This window comes from Phallusia mammillata, chromosome 3 (assembly GCF_965637545.1).
Source record: "Phallusia mammillata chromosome 3, kaPhaMamm4.hap1.1, whole genome shotgun sequence".
Taxonomy (NCBI): domain Eukaryota; kingdom Metazoa; phylum Chordata; class Ascidiacea; order Phlebobranchia; family Ascidiidae; genus Phallusia; species Phallusia mammillata.
This window is the reverse complement of record NC_137254.1, coordinates 23,044,478-23,066,870: the sequence shown is the minus strand read 5'-3', so window position 1 is coordinate 23,066,870 and position 22,393 is coordinate 23,044,478. Positions and strand designations below refer to the sequence as shown.

The 22,393-nt window shown below is 35.9% G+C and overlaps 3 protein-coding genes across 3 annotated transcripts; 1 reads left to right on the top strand and 2 right to left on the bottom strand.

The window, feature by feature from the left end:
- Positions 1 to 21: 21 nt before the first annotated feature.
- On the bottom strand, positions 22 to 2,891 carry LOC145217828 (leucine carboxyl methyltransferase 1-like). The gene is made up of 9 exons (XM_080085170.1): positions 2,514 to 2,891; positions 2,362 to 2,453; positions 2,077 to 2,275; positions 1,961 to 2,007; positions 1,784 to 1,886; positions 1,553 to 1,721; positions 743 to 880; positions 572 to 671; positions 22 to 462 (listed from the first exon to the last, which is right to left on the bottom strand). The coding sequence occupies exons 1-9, from the start codon at positions 2,645 to 2,647 to the stop codon at positions 440 to 442; spliced, it is 1,005 nt and encodes a 334-aa protein (XP_079941296.1). The 5' UTR covers positions 2,648 to 2,891; the 3' UTR covers positions 22 to 439.
- A 546-nt stretch (positions 2,892 to 3,437) lies between these two features.
- On the bottom strand, positions 3,438 to 10,656 carry LOC145218812 (solute carrier family 49 member 4 homolog). Its single transcript, XM_080086218.1, has 11 exons — positions 10,503 to 10,656; positions 9,915 to 10,134; positions 9,329 to 9,503; positions 9,120 to 9,259; positions 8,761 to 8,896; positions 8,323 to 8,458; positions 7,629 to 7,760; positions 7,119 to 7,186; positions 6,923 to 7,056; positions 6,202 to 6,381; positions 3,438 to 5,547 (listed from the first exon to the last, which is right to left on the bottom strand). The coding sequence occupies exons 1-11, from the start codon at positions 10,509 to 10,511 to the stop codon at positions 5,330 to 5,332; spliced, it is 1,548 nt and encodes a 515-aa protein (XP_079942344.1). The 5' UTR covers positions 10,512 to 10,656; the 3' UTR covers positions 3,438 to 5,329.
- Positions 10,657 to 16,391: 5,735 nt separating this feature from the next.
- Positions 16,392 to 22,145, top strand: LOC145219850 (uncharacterized). Its single transcript, XM_080087158.1, has 5 exons — positions 16,392 to 16,482; positions 16,807 to 17,030; positions 18,110 to 18,296; positions 20,835 to 21,052; positions 21,393 to 22,145. Exons 1-5 carry the CDS (start codon positions 16,392 to 16,394, stop codon positions 21,696 to 21,698), a joined length of 1,026 nt encoding a protein of 341 aa, XP_079943284.1. The 3' UTR covers positions 21,699 to 22,145.
- The last annotated feature ends 248 nt before the right edge of the window (positions 22,146 to 22,393 follow it).

Here is a 22,393-nt window from a genome sequence, read left to right as displayed (position 1 = left end):
GATACATGTTTTTAAACCGGCCACCGCATTTTAAATTTATTCCATAACAAAACGGTTCGCGCGCAAACTTGACAATAAGTAAACTGTAAAATATAACAGCTTGCTATATGCGACAGCCCAAGACCACCTCTACACATGTAGCCGCCACAAATACGAAACATTTTTACAATATTTACCCAGTACAGGCCTTTTTAGGTAAATAAAGTGAGGTTACTGGAGTCCCAAATTACGGACTGTTCTTGTTAGTTTAATTGCAGGTCACATTACGACACTTGTCATGTTAATAAAAAACGACATACTTCAACAAAAAAGAACTTTTGTTTTTTATTCAAAGAAAAAATCGAGCGTTTGCAAATTGTTGCAATAAAAGCAAGTCTCTCTCTTTACTTAAAGTGTGTTCACAGTGAAATAGGAAGTACTGCTCTGAACGTTTGCCTCCTCAAGTATGCAGGTCTGTTAAACCTAAATGCAAAATGCCAACATAAACTTGACATACAACATTGTTATATTTATTTCATTCAAATTTAATTACAGTCTGTGTCGAAATAGTTTTTACGTTTAAAAATCTTACCAATATCTGATACATCTTTAACAGCTACACAAAGGCAGTAATGTTCCATTAATTGCTGCAACAGTTCAGATTCATCGAGTAGTTCTATTCTTTCAATTCGCTAATCAAAATAGTTTCCATCATAAGAAATCAGTCAAAGGTTGAAAATATTTAATTTTCTGTCATAGTTACCCTCCTGTCTGGAAGACTATTGTATATAGTCCACATATCATCACAGGAAACACATGGCCAACCGGCAGAAGTAAACCTTTGTATTTGGGAATCAAGGCTTGCACAGGGATGAACACCAGTTAAAAGGCAATCTCTAGCCTTGGAAGTAATGCAATATTGTTAGACAAACATTTTACCAAATTATATTGTGGTTGCAAAAATATTGCGCAGCACTTAATACAGTGATTCTCAAACTGTGTGCCGTGAGAGATTTCCAAGTGTGCCGCAAAACTTCATGACTAAATACTTGTGTGCATGACCACATTTCAAAGCTCATTTTTTAGTTATTGGTAATGAAAAGTATCATTACTCACCACAATAAGGTTGAAAAATAACATTCTTTAAACAACTTTGTTATGTTTACCTGCAAAGTGTGCCGCGGAAGGCAATTTTAGTGCTTTAATGTGCCTCATGCGTAAAAAGTTTGAGAACCACTGACTTAATACAACAAATAAAGAAAGCATTGTTTCATGGTAAATTTTATTTGCACAATCACCCTGCAGAGTGGTGCGCCTACAGCATCTGCTATCCTTTAGTAATTGAGATGAACTTGTGTATTTATAGTGACCAAAACTGAATGGGTTGCCATGACATTTTATACCAACAAATAACAACTATTATGATAAACATGCTGGACATTTCAACAGTCCAAAATCAAAATGCTCAAGTATTCAATTGAATATGTTTTGTTAATAACACAATTCCATAACATAACACCGCGAATTTTCAACAAATTGTAAATGATAGCTGTAATTAGTTTCCAGTATTTACCTTTAAATTTTGAATCATGACTTGACCAAAGTTGTCATGCATCCTCACTTGCTCATAGTTTACAAATACAGCGTCAGTAAAGCTTTCTGCACACCATTTCAAAATTGCCATGGAGTCTTCAGGCGGTATGTACACCAAAACACATTCAGTCAGAAATAGAGTCGGAACACTTTCAAAGATAACAAATAAATTTTTGATTTTTTTGAAACTGCTTAAGTTTTGTTTAAATACCTAAAGTCAACTTCAGACGATTTCAGTTTGTCTTTTAAAGACCCAGTATCCCGAAGATCACAAGTAACAAGGTGGTACTTTTCACAGTGCAAAGAGGATTGATCTGTTAGCAAGATTAAAAACATCAAATAAACTGAATTTTAATGCCACATAAATACCAAAGGAGAAAACTACTACCTGAAGAGGTTATGCTCCCAAGACAACCTTTAAGAGGAGATTTGTTCCTGCAAAGGTTGACGTAAGTCAAAACTCAAATGATACAGAAAACAATTTGAAATATCAAAGGGTAATACCTGATAGCTCGAATTTTTCTGTAGACAATTTCTTGGAAATCAACTTCAATGTACCTTGTCGGCAATAGGCCAGCAGAATGTAATCTCCAAAATGTTGTATCTAGGCCAGCACCAAAGCTGACTATTTGACATAAGTTATTGGTCAAGGAAACAAACTGGCTGATCAAATTCCAAATCTTTTCAGTTCGAGCATAGTAACCTATAAGTGTACATACATACTTGTAGTTGTGAAACACACACTTCAAATCCATAAACTGAATGCTATATGTTTTTGTACATGCTCACCTCTGCTAATCTCTGGTTGGCGTTTTTGCATAGAACCAGACACCATATAATTAATATGTATGTCAGACCAGTAGCCTTTTTGAACAGCATACCTTTAAAGTTATTTTGAGTATTTTATTTATTCAATATATTGCAGTTATCATAGTTAGTACCTTTTGCACGATGCAGCATCATCGCACGTGGCTTGGGTTGCTATATCTGTTTGAGCGCTTGGCAAACTCATTTTTAATTTACCGTTCCGTTCTATTCGTTCAAATCCTTTTGGAGGTATTTTGTTTCTACGCATATATATCGGGCCTGGTGTATAAATGCAATTTATCTATACATACAACAACTGTTGCGCCAACGTTTTGGTAAAAGCTTTGTTTAATTAATAAAATGGCCACAAAGTTTCAACTTACAAACAAACCTTGCCCTCAATGCAGGACCAATGAAAATGAACCATAGCCAACTTGTTCAGTGAACCATGAATGTGGACCAATAGAAATCCTAAATAATATCCTTTGCCGTTTGCCCTTGGTGCATTTCGGAGATAATGTTACCTTTCCATCAGTTTTTGCAAACATCTTGATCTTTAAGTTATCAACACAAAAATGCTTGACCTTTTACTGTTCATGTTAACTTTGCCGGCACTCAACAACGCGTAATGTGGCTACAGCTTAACCTACGTCTGATCTAAAATACTTACCGATCTGTCTCCCGTTATTGTAAACTATATCCGATAGATGTGCTGGAGCCCCATCACGCATTTGAAAGTGTTGTCAATTTCAAGATGTCGCCAGGATCACCGACTGCTTATAGCTAGCGCAACCGCCTTGTGTTCGCATGGTTGTGAGTTCTATCTCTGTCTCGGCCACTTATGTTTCTGATCAAGAAACTTCAGCGACATTTCTTCTACCCAATATAACCTTATTATTTGAACTAAATTGAAGTGATCAACTACCTAAATAAATAAAAAACAAATTCAACGAGCCTGCAGTGAAACCAAAACTAGTAAGTGAGCTATGGTGAAACAGGCAGCTGGAAGGCAGCCAGGTGTTGTCCGCCCAGCGAGAATAAAAAAAAAAAAGTGTAAGTCTTTCAAAACGCGTAAGATATAATTTAGCAAATAGTACAAAAATATACGGACACATCGACACGTCATTCGCGTAATATAGCAAGGTTAACGAAAATATACATAAGCTATTGCTGCCAGGCATAAAATCAAGTTTATAGAGCTCTTCTGGCAAATGTATTTTTATTCCGACGTTTCCACCTTGACCTGTATAGGACGTGAAAACGTCGGAATAAAAATACATTTACCAGAAGAGCTCTATAAACTTGTTTACGAAAAGAGTTTCGCTTTCGCACAACAAACTATTGCGCAAGAGTTCCTGTAGGACTTGTCTGTAAAAAAAAGTTTCATATCGTTGTTGATTCGATAATTACAGATCATAATCTGTTTGATAAAAAAGCGCCATTTGAAGATTGAAGAAACCTGCTTTTAAACAGTTACAAAATTAGGTACTCAAAAACGGGAAGGGCGCAAAACAAACCAAAAGAAGTAATTTCATAGGCTATTGGCAATTGTATTGAGTCTGCTTTACCAATAAATAATGCAGAAGATTTTCCTAGAAGATAAACATATATATATATGTAAACGAAACATTAGAAGACAGAATACAAATAATGCACTTTCAAACAGTAAACAAGTACAGTACATATTTTGCAGTGGAAATGCCATAATTGTGCTGATAATTACTTGAGGCAAGAAATATAAAATGTACTAATTTCACACACACAATGAATACATACTACACCATACACGTGAATAACATTGTAATCGGTTTGCAGTACCAAACTAAGGCAATTTTGTCAAATAGTAATCAAGTTTCTATATAGGTGCAAATAACATACACACCCTGTAGTAGCAATGAATTGAATTGTGGCTATTAACAGTCCTTAATAGAAACCAACCAACTATGGCTCATGAAAACAGCAAATTACCCAGGTAGATTTAAAGTTTTAGCACTTCGAAAAAATAAACAAAAATAGAATAGAAGCATATCTGGTGCATTTTGGGGGTAACCACTGAAAGCACAAACAAAAATAAAAGTGCTTGTCGGCTACTTTAAATAACATAGCACAGTAACACAAAAATAAAGTAAATAAGTCAGTGCCAATAAACAGCAAAAGTTATGGACAGCATTGCTTAGCTTAATTATACTACAAAAAGTTACTAGCTGCCGAGAGTTAAATCCCTTAACACATATTGGACGTTAGGTTAAAGTCATGGTAATAAACATGCAATTTTAGAAATAATGCACTCAATAAACATAGTAATACATGGATGTACTGCTTTTAAATTAGGCAAAAAGGCGAGGGAAAATATATGTAATAACACTGATATTTAATCTTGACTTCAAAAACAGAAAAAAGTTGGTAAACAAAAATTCAGTTTTTCCTTTACTACAAAAAGTCAGCAAACAGTGTATAACACAACATAACAATAACTCACTTTTGATTTGATGTAACATGTTTTTAACTAAGTTTTGGTACATGTGTAATAAATAATGGCATTTGCTAACTTAAAAGTTAAACTTTCTACATTTCATTTTCTATTTTATGACACAAGAAAAATAGTTTAAATATGCATTTTAGTAATCTCGTACCAAAGGCAATTAGGTGCTATGGACAGGACAGTACATAAACATCACTTGTGCGAAGACATTACAAATCAAAATTTATCAAATTAGTCAAAAATGGAAACAGTTTTCGTTTAATTATATTACAAATTATTTTGGAAACAGTCCAATTTTCACCATCGTACTGCAACCTTCTAAAATGGTTACACCTTTAAGTATTTGGTTTGTGTTTTCATTACAATAAAACAATTCCAAAAAATGGTCCAACATATGCAGAATTGGAAACAGTGTTAGTTTGCTACAAATTGCACAAGAAAAGTATATTTTTCACCATTGTAAGTGCATCAAGCAATAACCTCCTCAGAAGTTGCACCTGCAATCATTCGCTTTGTGTTCACATTACAATCAACTGATCCATAGGAGGTAGAAGAAATTTCACTTTCATCATCTTTCACTTGTTTGTCGAGCTGCAGCCGCTGATTAACTTCTTTGATACCAAAAGCCAAGATAGGAACAGCCAGCACCAAACACGCAAGCAAAATGTAGTTGGCGAAAAGAGGATCTAAAAAGAACAAATGTTGGATTTTTTAACCACAAAAAGTCATTATGCATTTGTCAACTTGTTGTTTTAGTTTGGGAGTAGGACAGTTGATTTTATTATGTTGTTACCACTCAGATATTATGTAAACAACAACAAATTGGCATTTCCTTTTGAACACTAGTTTCGTATAAATGGGGATGAATATGAAATTTAATGATCGGGTCAGTTTGCTCAACTGCTTGGCCGAGCATCAAAAATAGCGATGCTCGGTACCGAGTACTCAGGTTCTGGCTCGCCTCGGCCCATCCCCACTCAATACCATTCCTATGTATGATGAAGAACTCTTTATTTAAAGAAACAAATAGACACCAGACAGTACCAACTACCAAATCCGAAGGTCCACAGTTTACTGTATTGTACAGTATTGACAACAATAACCATTACTGGTGTCTTATACATACATATTGCTGTCAAATATTTTGCATATATATATATATATATATATCAGAAATAGGTCATACTGAACTACCCAATGTAAAACATGCAGGACATATGCAAAATATTTAAAAGTAGTTCCTTTTTATGCCTCCAGTGATTCAAAGTACTGAACTTATTGGTGCCATCCAGTGCATCTGGCTTAACATGGTTTAAAAAAGTAAGCAGAGGGATACTTACTTGAAGAAACATTAAGGCCAAGAAGAAACACAAAAGAGAGAACATTCATAAGCCAAACAACAAACGAAGCAGATGTTCCCTCGCTAATTGGGTAAGCTGCATCAGCTGACATTTCCATAGTAAGAGGTACAGCAGCATTCATTGCAATACCAAGAACGACCAATACCACCCAAACTTCAGCTAAAATGGAAAAAAAATATAAATTTAGTATATTAGTCTAAAAAATAATAATTTGACAACAGACAGGCAGATCATAGCAAAAAAATATTTCTAAAATGTCACATTTTCCTAATTTTAGGACAATGCATGTTTTAAATATTAACTTAACAATAAAATCAGAGCCAATATTTGCATGTTCCCTAATTTTGTCTATTATTTTTTCCTTTTTTTTCTTATTTTTTATGGGTGGACATCAATGTCAGTAAACTATGTGCCCCCTTGATAAATTTATTTGTCATGTTGCAATTGCAAAATGATGTATTTTTTCCAGCAACACATGAAGCAGAAAATACTGGAAATTATGACCCATTTACAAAAAAACAATATGTTACAGTCACAAGACCTATGTATTCAGTAGCTAACAATATCATACTATATATTCAAATCATCAGACAAATTTTGGCTGACCACAAACATATCTTGAATATCATGTGACTTGTTGTCATGGCAAAACAGTGTGCAAAATTTAATTAAATCAACTTTAACAGAAGTTTTACATTACCTTCATGAGCTACAAAGGGTGGAAATTTGAGCCACTTATTAGCAAGGATCACAAAGTAGGCAAATGCAAGTAGACAAACAGTAAACAATATAACCAGCACTAACTTCATACGTCCCTTCAGTCGATCCGTCAACCTGCACGTACCAAAGCAATTAATGTATGTAAAATGTTTGTTGAAACAATATGCTTTTCTTACCACCCAATTACCATGCCTATGGCACATCCAGCTAAGGTTGTTACAAATCCCATTAAGTCACTGGTGTTCTGAAAATATAAAATGGAAATGTGATGAAATAACACAGTAACATGCAAGAATGCAAACATTTATGTTGCTGTAAGAAAGTAAAATTATTGTGAAATCATAATAAACAAATGATAAACAGAATGTGCAAATTATTTAAGAAGAGTGCAAATTATTTAAGAATTTCACCAATTTAAAAGTTATCACCAGTTTCCATCTGAAAGAAAAGAACATTAATGTTTTAAACAGGCGAAACATATTTATCCGTTTCGAAAATAAAAGATTCCACTGTCATTGATCATCTGCTGCTCTTCTTGAAAATATTTTTTGATATTTAATAAGTGAAGACAGACCCATGGGTCACCAACCTGTTACACAGACTGATTCCTGTAGTCTGTTATGACATTTTCACTTGAACAGAAGTTCAGTTTCTAATTATAAAATTAACCCAATTTTCCCACTAACCTGGGATATGCCAAGTGGACTAAATAGCAATGGCATTACACCAGTCCATCCTCCCCACGTGCCCAGCACCATTGCTGAAGTTACAGCCACTACCCAGTATCTGGCATTTGACTTTAGAGCAATCAAACCTTCCTGCAAAGTAAACCTACATGTTAAAGGAATGAAAAATAATGGTTGCTGCATAACGATTAGGTAAGATTTTAAATATCTCAATGCGATGAAAAAGAATCATCAATGCCTTCTACAGGAATTAGCAAGTTTAAGATGCAGTTTGAAGTCTTAAGAAATGGTAGTGCAAGGTGACGAGTCTATTGTAATGAAGCATGCTCTGAATAATAACATGAGATGCTTAGTGCTTAACCAAAAACAACACTTTGTGCAAATTAGTAAGTCTGTGACCAATGACACAGATACAATTCCAGCTGTTGGTTAATGTGTGATCTTTATTTGCACAAATGTTTGTGCTATGTCAACTTTAATGCATACCAAGCCAATAAGTTCATTGCTTTATTAAGCAGTGCATTAGCCTACACTGCAAACAAACTTCATACAGTGCCAAAATGATAATGTAAGGCAAGAACTAACAATTAAGATCAAAGAAAATAATATATATCATTTTTTATGGTTAATCATTGGTGCCAACAATCTTGACTGAAGGAATAACTCAATTAGAATTGAGCATATAACAATGTACCTTTAAATTCAATCTGTCCAAGGATGCAGAAATACTGGGTGGGCTTGGCGGCTTGTTTGGGAAGAAAATGAACATGGAAATAAATATGGCAGCACTAACTCCAAACTCCATGTACATTACATGTTTGATTTGAGATCTAACACCATTTGATTATTTAAAGAATACTATAAGTTACAATACATAAAAAAAGAAGTACTCCAAATATAAACAGAAATATCTTTTCGTCTAGAATACATTTTACATGATTTAAAACTAGTAACTGGGTATGGGTGCTTAAATACATTGGAATGATTTTTACAATCTTGGTGAGAAAATGTTTTCACAGTTTGAGAAGAGTCACAATTAGGGCTGTTAAAAAAAGGAACTATTTTCTTTTCATAAAAATTTACGAGCCACAGTTAAGAATCACTGCTGTGTAATTTCATTGTCTGTGCCCACCTGAGAGCATAAACTTCTTGGCAACTTCCATTGTTTGACACAAAGTTGGTTACATGTGTAGAACAAGATATATTTCTTGTGTTGTTTGAAGGTTGCTGTACAAACAGTGGTCCAATAATAAATGCTGCACCAGTTCCTATAAATAGAAAAAAAAATAAGTTAGCATAGTTTTTGCAATGCATATATATTTCTATAATGATTGAGTTTTTCTTAGGTTAAGATTGCTTTTACATTCAATCGCCAAACTGAAATAAGTTTCAGTAAAACTAAAAGACAGAATTGTTTCCCAGTTTGGCCCAGGAATTGTAGTTTTGTTTAATGCTTTGATAAAGCAGATGATTACTTAAATATATACATACCAAAGTAGTTAAACAATGTTGTAATCCCTGTTGCAGTTATTCTTTGTTCTGGTGGAAACCATACATTGGACATTAAAACAGGAACAGCCATAACAGGACAACCACTAATACCATTCAGTATCTGGCCAGCATGAATAAAACTAAACAAAACACAAATTTGCATTAAATCTACCATGGTATAATAGTCACAAATGCACTGGAATACATACTACTTAAGGATGTGAACATCTAGTGGCAAACATCTTAATGCTGTTCCCAAGGCAACCAAGAAGGCACCTGACACAACAGTTGGCCTCAGACCCTTGTTGTCTAGCAACCACATGTAGAAAGGCATTGAAATAATAAAGGTGATAGGACCCCAGTTTGTCAGCATGGTAATTTCCTCTGAAAAAAGGTTCAAAGTCACAAAATTGATAAGAGAGAAAGATTTATCCAATGTACATGCCAATGCAAACTAAAATAGGGGCAGGTTGGTGAAAGGGTGCAGCAGCCATATTGTTCATTTCAGTTAACACGCAGGGCAATGAAAAAAGCAGATGCGCAAATACATATGACACAGTTCATTTTTTTACACAGGTACAAATGATTCCAGTTATTCACAAATTCTACATTATTGCAAAATAAATCACAAACAGTAACCTATATTAGTATTTCAGAAAACCTCAAGGTGATTGTATATTTTTACTCATTACAACAAAAAAATACTATTGAGTGGAATCATCTGAATGCATACATATCAAGGCAGACTGATAAAAAAGTACATATGTAAATCATTTCTATAGTAAACTAAACTACCTGGAGTGAATCCCAGAGCAACCTCCGCTGAGTCATCAATTGGGCTCCAAGTGTTCCAAACAGCACCCTGGGCCAAACCAAGAAAGGCAAACACAAAACAAATGTACCATCTATACCAGTATATTTTACATTTTCCACTTTTCTCCGATGGAAGTAGACTTGAACTTTCATCTTCACATGATGAAGAAGTCAAGCGTTCTTCCTCTGAGTTTGCATCACACTGAAAGTTGTTTAAGATTTAGTTTTACTGCTTTGGTATCAACTGTGGGTGAAATACTCAAGCATATCCGGACATTTGATGCTTTACTAATCATAACTCAATGCAAGTTAACATGCAACGGTTCAAACAAAGCAAGAAATGACATGTATATGTATTGTGAATCTATTATCGGTGGTTTTTTTAATGATGTCATAATTGAAATCAATTTAATTTAAAAAGTATTGCAAATATAACAATATATCCACTGTTACATAACTTTTTTTTATTTCATTACCAGTATAATTTGTATTGCAGAAACAGAAATCGTTAACCTTAATTGACTTCATAGTTCATACAATGCATGTTTTTGCAAGATGGAAATCACTTACCGTATTCATGTTAATTTATGAAGTTCTACTTGCATTGACATAGAAAAAATACACACATTTAACAAACGGAACAGAAGGCGCTAAGAAAACTGTAAAATATAGCAGTATTCAAATTGGTTAAGACAACAAACACAAAAAAATGTCAACAGTTTTCTTTGACAAAGAACTGAATGAATAAATAAGTGCTCCAGTGTTGTTCTGTCTTTGAAAAAACAAACAAATATTTGCAAAACAGGAAAGGCAACTTCCTAACTGTACTGCAATTTCCAACTTTTGCTTTGTTTTGGTTCTTGCCGCCGACTACTGCTGACTGTATTATGAGTCAGCATATTTTTCTTTTTTGTTTGTTTTTAAAATAGGATCGGCGGAAGCTCGTTGTAAACTTTGATTTGCATTTAAATAACGCAACGATCCTCTTTAAAATGCAGAAAAAGACAAACTTGCCGAAAATTTGTTTCTTGTTGTTTATGAAAGTTATTTGGAGATCAGAGTTTGGCTACATAGGTATCCTTTTCGACCTGTCACGTCAAAAATTCGTCTTATTTAGACACAGTGACTTTTTAAATGTGTTTTGTGTTGATGTTTCTGACATTTACGTTTAAAAAACCTTATTGCTTTTTTGTTTGGTTGTCTTGTTAAAAGCTATAGTAGAGAGTGTTAATGGAGTTGCAGCTGCTCACTGCTCAGATTAAAACATGCCCGACTTTTTTTGAGTCTCAAACACTAGCAATAGACTTGACACGATTAGGTTTTCTGTCGAGTTTTCTTCGCTTTGTTAGTCAATTGACTAGAATCGATTAATAAGTCTGGTCCAACGTAGTTGTTATACTTTTACTCCAACGAAAACCACAGGCCCAAACGGTTACGTTACATTACATTTTTTATTCGAACACGAAAACACACACAAACAAAGCACAATGACGAAATATGGCACTGGTGTGTTCCAACTTGACTCGTTGGCCTACTCTTTACTTTTTTTAAACATTCCTGTGTAGTGAAATCGTACGATTTTTTCCCGTCCGGGCATTAACAAGTCAAAGTTAATTCAACTGATTTTGCAATGCACTTTGAACAAAGTAACAAACCTTTTCGTGTTGTCTTGACAAATTTCAAAACACAACAAATACACCGATTTTATAAGAAGTTTGTTTGTCCGAACTATGCACCCCGTCATACATTTAATTACATGCTTTTTGGTCAAAAACACATTACATTTTATGTTCAAGCCTGTAGGACGTTCTATGAAGAATATTTTCTCACGAGATGTCGCTGGAGCGCAAATAAGAGAGCAACTCCATGACAGCAACAAAAAGCTGACGTGGACATGCCCCCCGACCGGCACCCAGCATTAATTTATACGAGTCCGTTCCTTAGTTTTCGCCCGTCCAATGTGTCCTAGATAAAAAGGGAAAAACATACGTTAATGATTTATATGTAGCCTACCAAAAACCATGCCATTAAATCAATTCCATTGTGTTTCCATTAAATTGTATTTTGGTTATTGATCATCAATGCAGTATCTTAGTTGCAATATTTCAATAAGCAGTTAAAGCTGCAAGACTTTCATTATTTTTGTACAAAAACTTAAAAACTAAAACAGCGTTCAATAAAACCCATACCACTTACTTTAACAGATACAGCACAACACTCATCAATCTTCGCCCTATCTGGCGATGAATGACAAAATCCGGAGGATAGCAACTGTAAATAACTCATCTTTTTTCACTTAACCGATAGACAAGTCAGTACATCCCACCTGGAAACAACAGTTTTACAAACAGACCGGCTACCGGTTCCTATTGTGCGTTTAACCTAGCGGCAACACCGAAAGTCTATTATTCTTTTACGCTTTACTTTCAAGTTCACGATTGAATAAGTGGAAGCTTGTTTAGAAGACGCTACACTATCATTTTGTTCCTTATTTTGATAAGCTTTTACCAGTTGGGCATAAGCACAATAGGAATCTAACGACCCGTGTTCAACGAGAAACACACACTAAAAGTGACCGAACTAGAAAAAATACCTTCACTTTAACATGTTACATATTCTAACCATATTGTCACAATTAGTAAAAATCAACTGAATAAACCAATGGAAAAAATAATTTAAATCATACGTGCCCGGTTTTCATAAAAATATTGCGCCATTTTTGATCAAATTTCAAAATGAACTCGGGAACTCGACATCAGTAGTTTAAAATAAAACATTTTTGTCAGAAACCTTGCATCCATATATTAAGTGCTATACATGTTAGTGATAACTGTTCTAAACAACAGTGCAAAACAATGTATGCTCTCTGATACGTTTTTAATCAAAGAAACCCCGCCTGCTTTAACTTTTATACAAACGCTACCCTACACGCTAAATGTAAAGTTTGATACAGAGGAACAGAAAACACATGCTGTTGCACCTGCCTAGCACCGTCTATTAACCGTTTCAAATTTTGGCAAGCGTTACGTTCACTTCGGCTTCGTTTCTTTTTAATACGCAGTGTTGCGACGCTGTATCTATCGGCCACGCTTTCAAGGGCACCCGTCTGTGTCCTCTGCCCCATTGGCGGGTATCCTAAGAGAAAGCAAGCATTTCCTCACCCCGAACGAGCATGTTGTTACAGTGAATATATTCCCAACGGAATTGCGCCACAATATAAGGAAAGGGGTGTTTTTGCTAGGACACAATTAACAATGCGCGCCCCCAGCCTTTCACAACCAGCCATAGCGACGCTTGGTACCCGAAAGGCCGTTCTCCAATCAAAATAAAGATTTTTTTCTTACCCTTTGTTGATGAGAAGAATCCTATCGTGCTGTACCCAACCGTCAAACAAATTTGATTTGTAACAACGTAAAATAATGCTTGACACGTATTTCAATTTCTTTACTGTTATTGGGACACCTATATGGCAATGTATGTTTATGTTCAACGAACTGTTAAGTTGGAATTATACCGCACTAAATATAATTGCGATCGGGTCAGTGTATTTAAAAATGCATAGCATTCCGTATATTATTGTATAAAGGGTCGATACAGCATATCGACAAATGCAACACGTAACGCATTCATTTGGATTTTAGAACAACGGTTAACTTTTATGAACAAGCCGACCACCTACGCTATGTGGACTAAGTATTGTCTGTGACAATAAGTTTGCTTACTTCAGCAATACTTAAGTTTTTACACTTTCCCGCCGCATCACTGTTACATCTTAATTATACCAACTGTGTTTCAATTGATTCCAGGTTTATCACTAATTTGGAAAACATACCTTTGCTATAACCTAAAGTTTGACCAGTTCTTTGGAGTACCCTTATAAGCGCATAACGGGACAGCATTTTTGACTGATTGCTGCATTGGGCAAAAACCCACACCGACGTATATTGTTTCATCATTTGCAAGACCGTCTGGTGTCAATGAAAACCAACGCTAACAACCAGTTATGTCATCCGCTTAATGCACCTGCTACACCCCTGCATTCATTACAAACCAACATTTAAAGCCTAAATACTGAATTATTGTTTAAACATGAGTGCAGGTGGTCATTTCAAGAATCTATCATCTAGATTTCAAAGAATGTCTGGACCTGACAGATTACACCGTAGCTTTGACCGACCATGGGGGCTGCCGGTATGTAGGTAGGCTACGCTTGACTGCACAAGGCCCGCCTGAGTCGCCCGAACGCGGTCAAGCGAGACCATGCGAATCCAAACAGGGTTGACACGCTGAACTTGGTGCACCGTGGCGAAATTAAAATCGACGGATAAAAGTGATTTTTTGTTTTAATTTGCACAACATTGGATACCACGAGAAGAAAATACTCGGGTTGCTGAATGTGAATATAAACTGTTTTGCATTAAACAACAATTTATTTACGTCAGCAAATTATAAATCGGCATAAAGTTTTAAACGTTACGCATTTAATAAAGGATGAAAGTTAAATTTTTGTGCATAAAGAAGCTCGTCAAACCAGACAATGACTGTTCATCCTGCTTAATCGAATATCTTAACACTGTTTTCATCAAATCAGTTTTTGGTTAAAAACTCTGTTTAACGTATACGGTAGTACATCTGTTAAACCGTATAAATTTTTGTAACATTAAAGGGTCCTAGAACGTCACAGCGTGGTAATGGCGCTAAAATAACCATTTCCCACGTTGTTTCAGAATTGGATAATCTATATCAAGGTGCTGGAAAACCATTTTGTTCATGATATCCACATATTAAGTCATTCCTACCAATTCCATCTTTTCTCGAAGAGTAATTGTCATCATAATAAGGTTTGGACCTTTTGGAGTGAAAAATACATTCAACTACGTTTAGGGTCGCAGGTCCCCTCAAAACCATCTGGGAAAATGTTGTTCAATAGTCCCGTGCCTTACGTCAAAACAAATGAAACGACATGGAATTTTGATGATATAGTTATAGGAAGTAAACCACTCCCTAAACGCTTCGGCAAATATGTATGCTGTTTCTGAAGCGTAACGTGTCGAGAAATATCACTCCCATTTAATTTCAGATCTGAGTATATAATCGTAAACATTGTACTTGGTGTAAGACCACTAAATCGTTGATTGGCAAATAAAGACAGGTGGTTTGTTGTGTGTGGGACCTTTTCGCTTTCGTGCCGTGTCTATTTTATGACCCCATGTTTGTTTCATTCCGCATTTAGTGTACTTCGTTTACTGGCAAGTGCAATAAATGAACGATACATAAGCTTCCAAGCGCTGCGTAATCGCAGACGTTTCTGCTTAATATAGAAGTTCTGCTTTCCATTTGGTGGCGTAGACAGCCGAAAATATTGGGAGGGGTCAAATAAATTGTTGTCCAAAACCGTTTTTTTGCTAAAGCTAGGCATAGGGTTGTTTTCACCAAACGTGTGATTTTCCTAACTGGGGTTCGACGGGACCACCAAACGTTTCATTTACATGTTTCATCTTTGCACGAATTTCAATGTATCTGGATTTCAGAATTCAGTGACAACAGTCATTTTGGCAATATATATATTTATTTGATGATTTAGACATGGTGAGATACCAAACCATATTGAATTTCTCAATTTTCTTGATTTTTAATTTGCGACTTCACAAATTTTAGAGAGGCTGTGGCCTTTAGACCATGAATTCGTTCCTGTATAAGTTTATAAAAGGTGTTTTTGTCGAGGTAAGGTTACCGATTGTAATGATTTTTCACCTATTATGTTGGTTGTAATATATACACGATAAAAGTGTAGAAAATCGACTGGCTCGCTTCGTTTTTAGTTACAGTTTGATTAAGACATGTCGAGGCATTGTCCCATTCGGCGTATGTTTTTCGGACGTGGAGGCCAAAACCAACAGTCTTCGCAGTGGTAATAAAAACGCTATTGTCGAGACATTATAGACCTCACGTCGTAACAAAGCACATTCGAGATTAATCACGGCCATAAAGGCTCATACTTCGCTTTTGATCCAGTCAGCTTAGGCTAACACAAAAAGGTACAGTTTGCAGGTTCACAAGTGAAAGTGCAATAGCGGGCGCTGAGCGTGTGGTGTTTGTTGATCCCAGACGCTTGTACACAACTTGAAACAATTGGCTTTCGGGTCGTATTGCCATAGCGCTAACTTTCGGCCATTCAAAAAGCAGGGTTTTAAATTGCCCGATCGTTTACAGTGGCCACAGAGATTGGAGCCCTTTAAAAAGTATACATCAACGAACACACAATGGCTACGTTGCGAAGTTTCCAAAAGGTGATTGATATAATTACTCGATATAGGATTGTTTTCCACCTGCGTTCGTAGAAAGAGATTGGTTACGCCAGCCGTTGCTCAGCTTTGAGAGTTTTAGTTTGAAACTCAGTGCTAGCTTTTTGGTAGCGTTTTGGTGCTGATTTTTGCAGTACAATTATACTTTGCAGTCATGGGATCTTCAAAGAGCTCCCGAATTCTGAAGACTTTTATGGGAAAATCGAAAAAGGACAAAGAAGAAATGAAAAATAAGGACAGTCAAGGTAAACTGCTGCACTTGTGTAACGGCCGCCATTCCTATTTAGCTTATGGGCAAGCAAAGCTTAGTTTTGAGTGGACATTTTGCACTGATGGTGATAACAACAATCGTTGAAACGTCTGTAATTGAATGCATATTACTGCGTAACGGCCATGTTCAAAGTGTATAGCGTTTCAAGCTTTGGACTTTTAAATCAGGCATTTGGTAGCAACAGATCGGTAAATCAGTACAGTTTGGGTACAAATTTCAAGCTTATGTAAGCCTTCGTAAGCGAAAAACGTTTATCTGTACTTTTTACAGTATGTGGCTTTTACTTTTTTATAATCAGAAAGTGATGAATCTCCGATTCCCGAAGACATTGAGGCTGTTGACGGGAAGAAACGGAGAAAGAACAAAAAGCGAGGAGGCAAAAAGAAGTTGGGAAAAGGAAAGAAGAAAACAGCAAGGCTTCAGGAAATAACTTTCAACAATCAGGCGATCAGCAAACTGGCAAGAGCGCTTGGGCCAAATGATTGGATCAAACTTGCTTACGCTTTAGGATTCTTGCCTCAGGTAATAAAAAGGTTTAAAAACCCTTTTTAAATATCAATTTGGGAAATTTGCGACTTGCTTGAAGAACATGTAGAACAGGGGTGGGGAACCTGCGGCCCGCTTCCCTTTTTAATGTGGCCCGCGTCACAATTTTGTTAAAGTATACAAAATAGGATCTAAAGAATAAAATTTTGATGTATAGATATTTCCTTGAATGATTTCGACATTATCGGTGATTTATATTCAATATCTCCCCTTTCAACATTATGAGTCAAACTTTCATAAAATTGCCATACATTCAACCACTTGCTATATTATTTGTAACGTAACAGCCACTCGATTGTCTCTCCTTGCAGTAACTATTCATTTGCCATGTGACGTTAGTTTCAAATTGAGTTTAGAGCTATTAGCTTACTGTGCAAATCGTTGGATCCTTATATTGTTATTTAAAATTTAATCTTGGAAAAAAAGAAAGATCGATGGTGAAGCTAGTGTGTTCCAGAAAGAATGGCCAAACTCCCTTCTTTATAGAAATGATGGATAAACCTGTTATGCCCTGTTTGCTGCAGATGTAGCAGCAAATAAAAATAAAATCAGGAGCGTTGAAATATAAAGCCACTTGAGTGCTCTGGGTATTTGATACGGAATTAAAAAAATGGCCCGCCCCAAATGTTGTGCAATTAATGCGGCCCGCAGTACTAAGTAGGTTCCCCACCCCTGATGTAGAATCAGGGTAACGAATGAGATTTACGATAGTATTTTTTCGATATAACTTTAGAGACAATTTTCTTAGTTATTTGCTTATGCTTGGCATCCATTTGTAAGTGTGCATGCTGTTACTGTTGTTCCGTGTAGTGTTTAATAAGCGAAAAGACGGCAAACAATTTTACGGTATAACCACTCATTATTGCACACCGTCAAAAATATTTTAATAGGTTTTCCGATTGACATGTTTTAAGTAAATAGGTCTGTCGAATGTCAAAATCAGCTTTATGGAAAATCTAGCATAAATGTGCGTATGTGTGGTGCAAAAATGATTTCCCAAAATTCCCTTCATGCACCCAAATACTTTTGTTTACTTTCCGCTTGACTTCGTCCAGGGTATTTCCCATTTCATGGGCAGAGCCAGTTCGTCACAGAACTCATACAGCCAATGTTCGATGATGCTGAGGACGTGGCGGGGTGTGACGTCACCCGACGAGATTCTGCCGCGACTCTGTAACGCCCTCCAGCGAATCCGACGCCATGATTTAGCAGTAAAGGTCGGATTGGAGCTTGCTAACAGAGGTGAGGTTGCGTTGCAGTTCAAGAAATTTTGATTCATCAAGGGCAATGAAGCAGTATGCCGAAACAGTGATAAGTTAGCTGCAGAAAGTGCACATTGTTTCCACTTGTAAGTTTTCATCACTGCAGCTGGCAACAAGACGTTGCCTGGTATAGACAAGTAGGCTATACGATCTTGTAGGTCAAAACACGGTGCACTGTTTACAGCAAAAGCTAAACGCTTTATTTTTTGCCAATATCCCAGGTTAAGGTTTCGGTTTGAAATAAGTAATAATTTTACTGAGACAACTTCCTCATTGCAAATTTTATTATGGGTCCCCTTCCCTGAAGGGGACACATATTGTTTTTGTCCGTATTTTTTTTTTCTTTTTCTTTTTTTTCTTTTTTTCTTTTTTCTTTTTTCTGTCTAACGCTGGCTTGTCAGACCCGTTTGGTCAAGAAACAGTGCTTTAAATTTATTCAAATTGGGACAGATGTTAGTTATTAATCCAAATTTGATCCTCCTGAAGTTTGACCCCAAACAACCCAGCGGTTCACCCACAGGCCCCCAAAACGAAAAAAATTACAACGGCCGTACTGACTAAAGTACATAATCTGAGAGTTTCATGCTTTTTTGGTTGGTGCAATGTAAGGTATTCTAAAGAATTTTGTAACCTTTTATTGGATTCACCCATTTTACCCCTAAAACCCCAAAATAATAAGATTTAGGCCAAAAATACAAGCCCTAATGTGCTGAAATGTTAAACAATCGTTTGCAGTAGGTTATTCGTTCAGTATTTAAAATTTTGCCTTAATCGGTCAAATAGTTATTTTTACAGCCCATAATATGTGTACACTGTCAGTCAGATAGAAGTCTGAACTCTCAAGGGAGTAATTCACTTGTTTACGATTAAGACGGGTGAATGCAGCGGGAGTGCTCAGCTTGACATCCGGACGGACGTCTTACGAGACAGTCATGTCGGTGATTAGAAATCAGCTGTTTTTGCGCAGCTATGCTATGTCGTTTTATTAAGTTGTCAAGCACATTTTCAGTTGTGGAAAATTGTGTTTAAAAACTGACCTTAAACGACAATATCAAGGTCAAAGCATGAGATTAAATTAAAAGTATTTTTTCCGTTCTTTTTTACTGTTTTTGTAATTATATGACAATAATGATGCAAAAAAATACGGACAAAACTTTTAAAGTTGGGTTATTGCTAAAGTTGGTTAAGTTTTTTCTTAAGAATCTTAAAATAACCAGGACGTTTGTTTACCGTAAAACTGAACAAACGCGTGTGTGGGGACCCATTAGTTTTTGCTTGCAAAAACAATCATATGTGTAGATAAAATGATGTGTATAGTAAATTTGTAAATATCATATAGAATATATAAAATGGAAGTATATCAGAAAGCCACCTTTCTAGTTAAATTATCACTCACGTTTTTAGTTTTGGCGAAGGTTTTACACCTATGACGTGATTTAAACCTAATAACCGTGCTTCGGTTTTGTATATGTCAAGCAAAACTTTGTTAATCGAAGTAAAGATGAAAAAGTTAACTTGTCTTTTTTGCCAAATAAATGTTTTTTTAAATGCTCGTTGTCAGGTTGGCCGCCGCATGATCACGGGTTACTTAAGGTCAACTAGTAGGTATTACAAACACAGTTCAGACCTTTCTTTCGTCATAACGTAGCGTTTTTTTGACAATCAATTTAGGAGTCAATACTCATGTATAAATTAGGCTTAACAGTATTGTTGAACACCAAGGACGGCGTGCTATTGAAAACGGTGTCAAAAGTCAAACAGTCGTTTGGCGTGTGCACACTGAGAGGTTACTACAGGTCAATGGTACTCGTTTTGCGAAACAAAGTTAAATGAAAAACAATTTGTTATGTATACACTTGTAGCAAATTGCTTTTTAATTTAAAGTGTCTGTAACACAACTGTTACAGCTTTCTAAAAAAAAATGTGTTCAAAATCCGACCTTGGACGACAATATCTGGGTCAAAGCAAGAGATTAGATTAAAGTATTTGTTACGTTTTTTAATGTTTTTGTAATTACATGACAATAAGAGTGCAAAAAGAATACGAACAATTTTTTTTGTTGGGTTAATGCTTTCTAAAAATTTGTCCTTAAGAATCTAAAAATCACCGCAACATTTGTTTACTGTAAATCTGCACAAACGCGCGTGTGGGGACCCATTTGTTTTTGTTTACAAAAACAATCATATGTGTAGATCAAATGATGTGTATAGTAAATTGGTAAATATCGTATAGAATATATAAAATGGAAGTATATCAGAAAGCCACTCTTCTAGTTTTATTAACGCTTGGGTTAAATATTAACTCTCCTTGGTAAAAGAAAACATACCGACAGTTGTACTAAAATAATCGCCTAGTCCAAAAATAGCTTCGCAACGCTGCAATCCATTCACGCACGGTGGTTCATGGCCCAACGCGCTGCAGCTACACCGCCATTACATGTCGTTATGTAACTGGGGCTGTTTCGATAACATTTGTAAAATATATAAAAAATAAGACATTGAAAAATTATACTTGGCAGCAAACACGGTTGCCAGTAGAAGATCTAACAACAGAGTTTCCGACATTCCGCCGGAGCTACTCAACTTGATATCGGAAAAACCTGGCTCCTTACCACCCTCTTACGAGACCAACAAACTGGTTTTCAGTGACAACAAAATAAGTTTCCTGTCCCGACAAATCCTCGCTCGAGAAGAGTGGAAACGCCTCGCCTACGCTCTTGGATTTCGTCCAGATGATGTAAGTTTTTTAAATTTGTTGTTCATTATACAATTAGCATTTGAAATAGTATCTGGGTATGGTCTTGTGAAAATTGTTTAAAATTTGCGGTTAAACGGGTATTTGCATGGATTTGTGGATTGCATCAATGGTCACATTTCAGTACAATCAAGACGGTATGCGCTATCTTTTATTGATAATACTGCTAAAATGAATACATTCATATGGGATCAGCACTATGATTTTGGTGTTAATCTTCGTTTCTCCAAGGGTCGTGTGTTTTGGAAAATAGTTTTTAAAATGACACAATGCAGAAAAATTCACACAAGAAAATAATATTTCTTCGTTTATTTCAATGCAGGTGTCACAGATCATTGCATCAGCAAGCAGTTCACAAAACCTCTACGCACAAGCTCATCTTATGCTGGAAAAGTTCAGAGAAAAAACTCCAGCATACGAGCTTGCCAGTAAATTGAGAGCAGCATTTATCCGCATCAGAAGAAATGACCTTGTATTCCTTCTTGATCTCGGAGCCATCGTTGCTCCTCCGGAACAGGACAAAGAGACAATCGAAGAAAAAGTCCGACAGCTACAGGAGCAGTTGAAAGGTCAAGAGGGAAGTCTGGGGTCAGAGTTGGTGTCCAAGTTTAAGCACCTCAAAGTGTAGTTAAAAGTGTTTGCTTTGTTTGGAAATCTGTCCACATAAATGTAACACCAATGAATGGTGGAGAAACGCAACCTTTTTATTTATTGATAACATACTAATACATGACTTGGTTCTTTCTTATAATTAGCCACATTTGTAGACAAAAATTGTATGAATCTTTTGTCCGATTCAGGGACTATTCTAGTGACGTTTTTGCATTTACATGACTCCAGGGTATTCAATACATTAGTGTGTTGGACCCCAAGTTTTAGCGTAACCCCCACAAGGGACTTTCGTTTTGCACCGAGGCGACGAGTTTAGAGTCGTTTAAATTAAACGTAGTGATCATAGCCCTTTGTGCATTGTAATGAGGCTCTTGAATGTTTGATGTTGTGTGCAGTTGACAATTCCCGGCGAACCTACTACTTGTCATAAAATTGTATATTGTAATAAATACATCTACAACACAAGCTCTGGGTGTAACCCAAAATTTGTGCACTTGTATGAAAATCTTATGTTTGCATATTTTGTCACTGCTTGATAAAATTATTGGGAAAACTTTTCAAAGTAATAAGTCTTAGTTGCCAATCTTCTGACAATTTCAGACATAAGAGAAGTAAAAGGGCATAACTAGACAAGTAATATTTAAGATAACCAAATCTAAAGATCTTTTTAACAAACTTGGCAATCTTATATTTTACTTGTACTAAAGACCC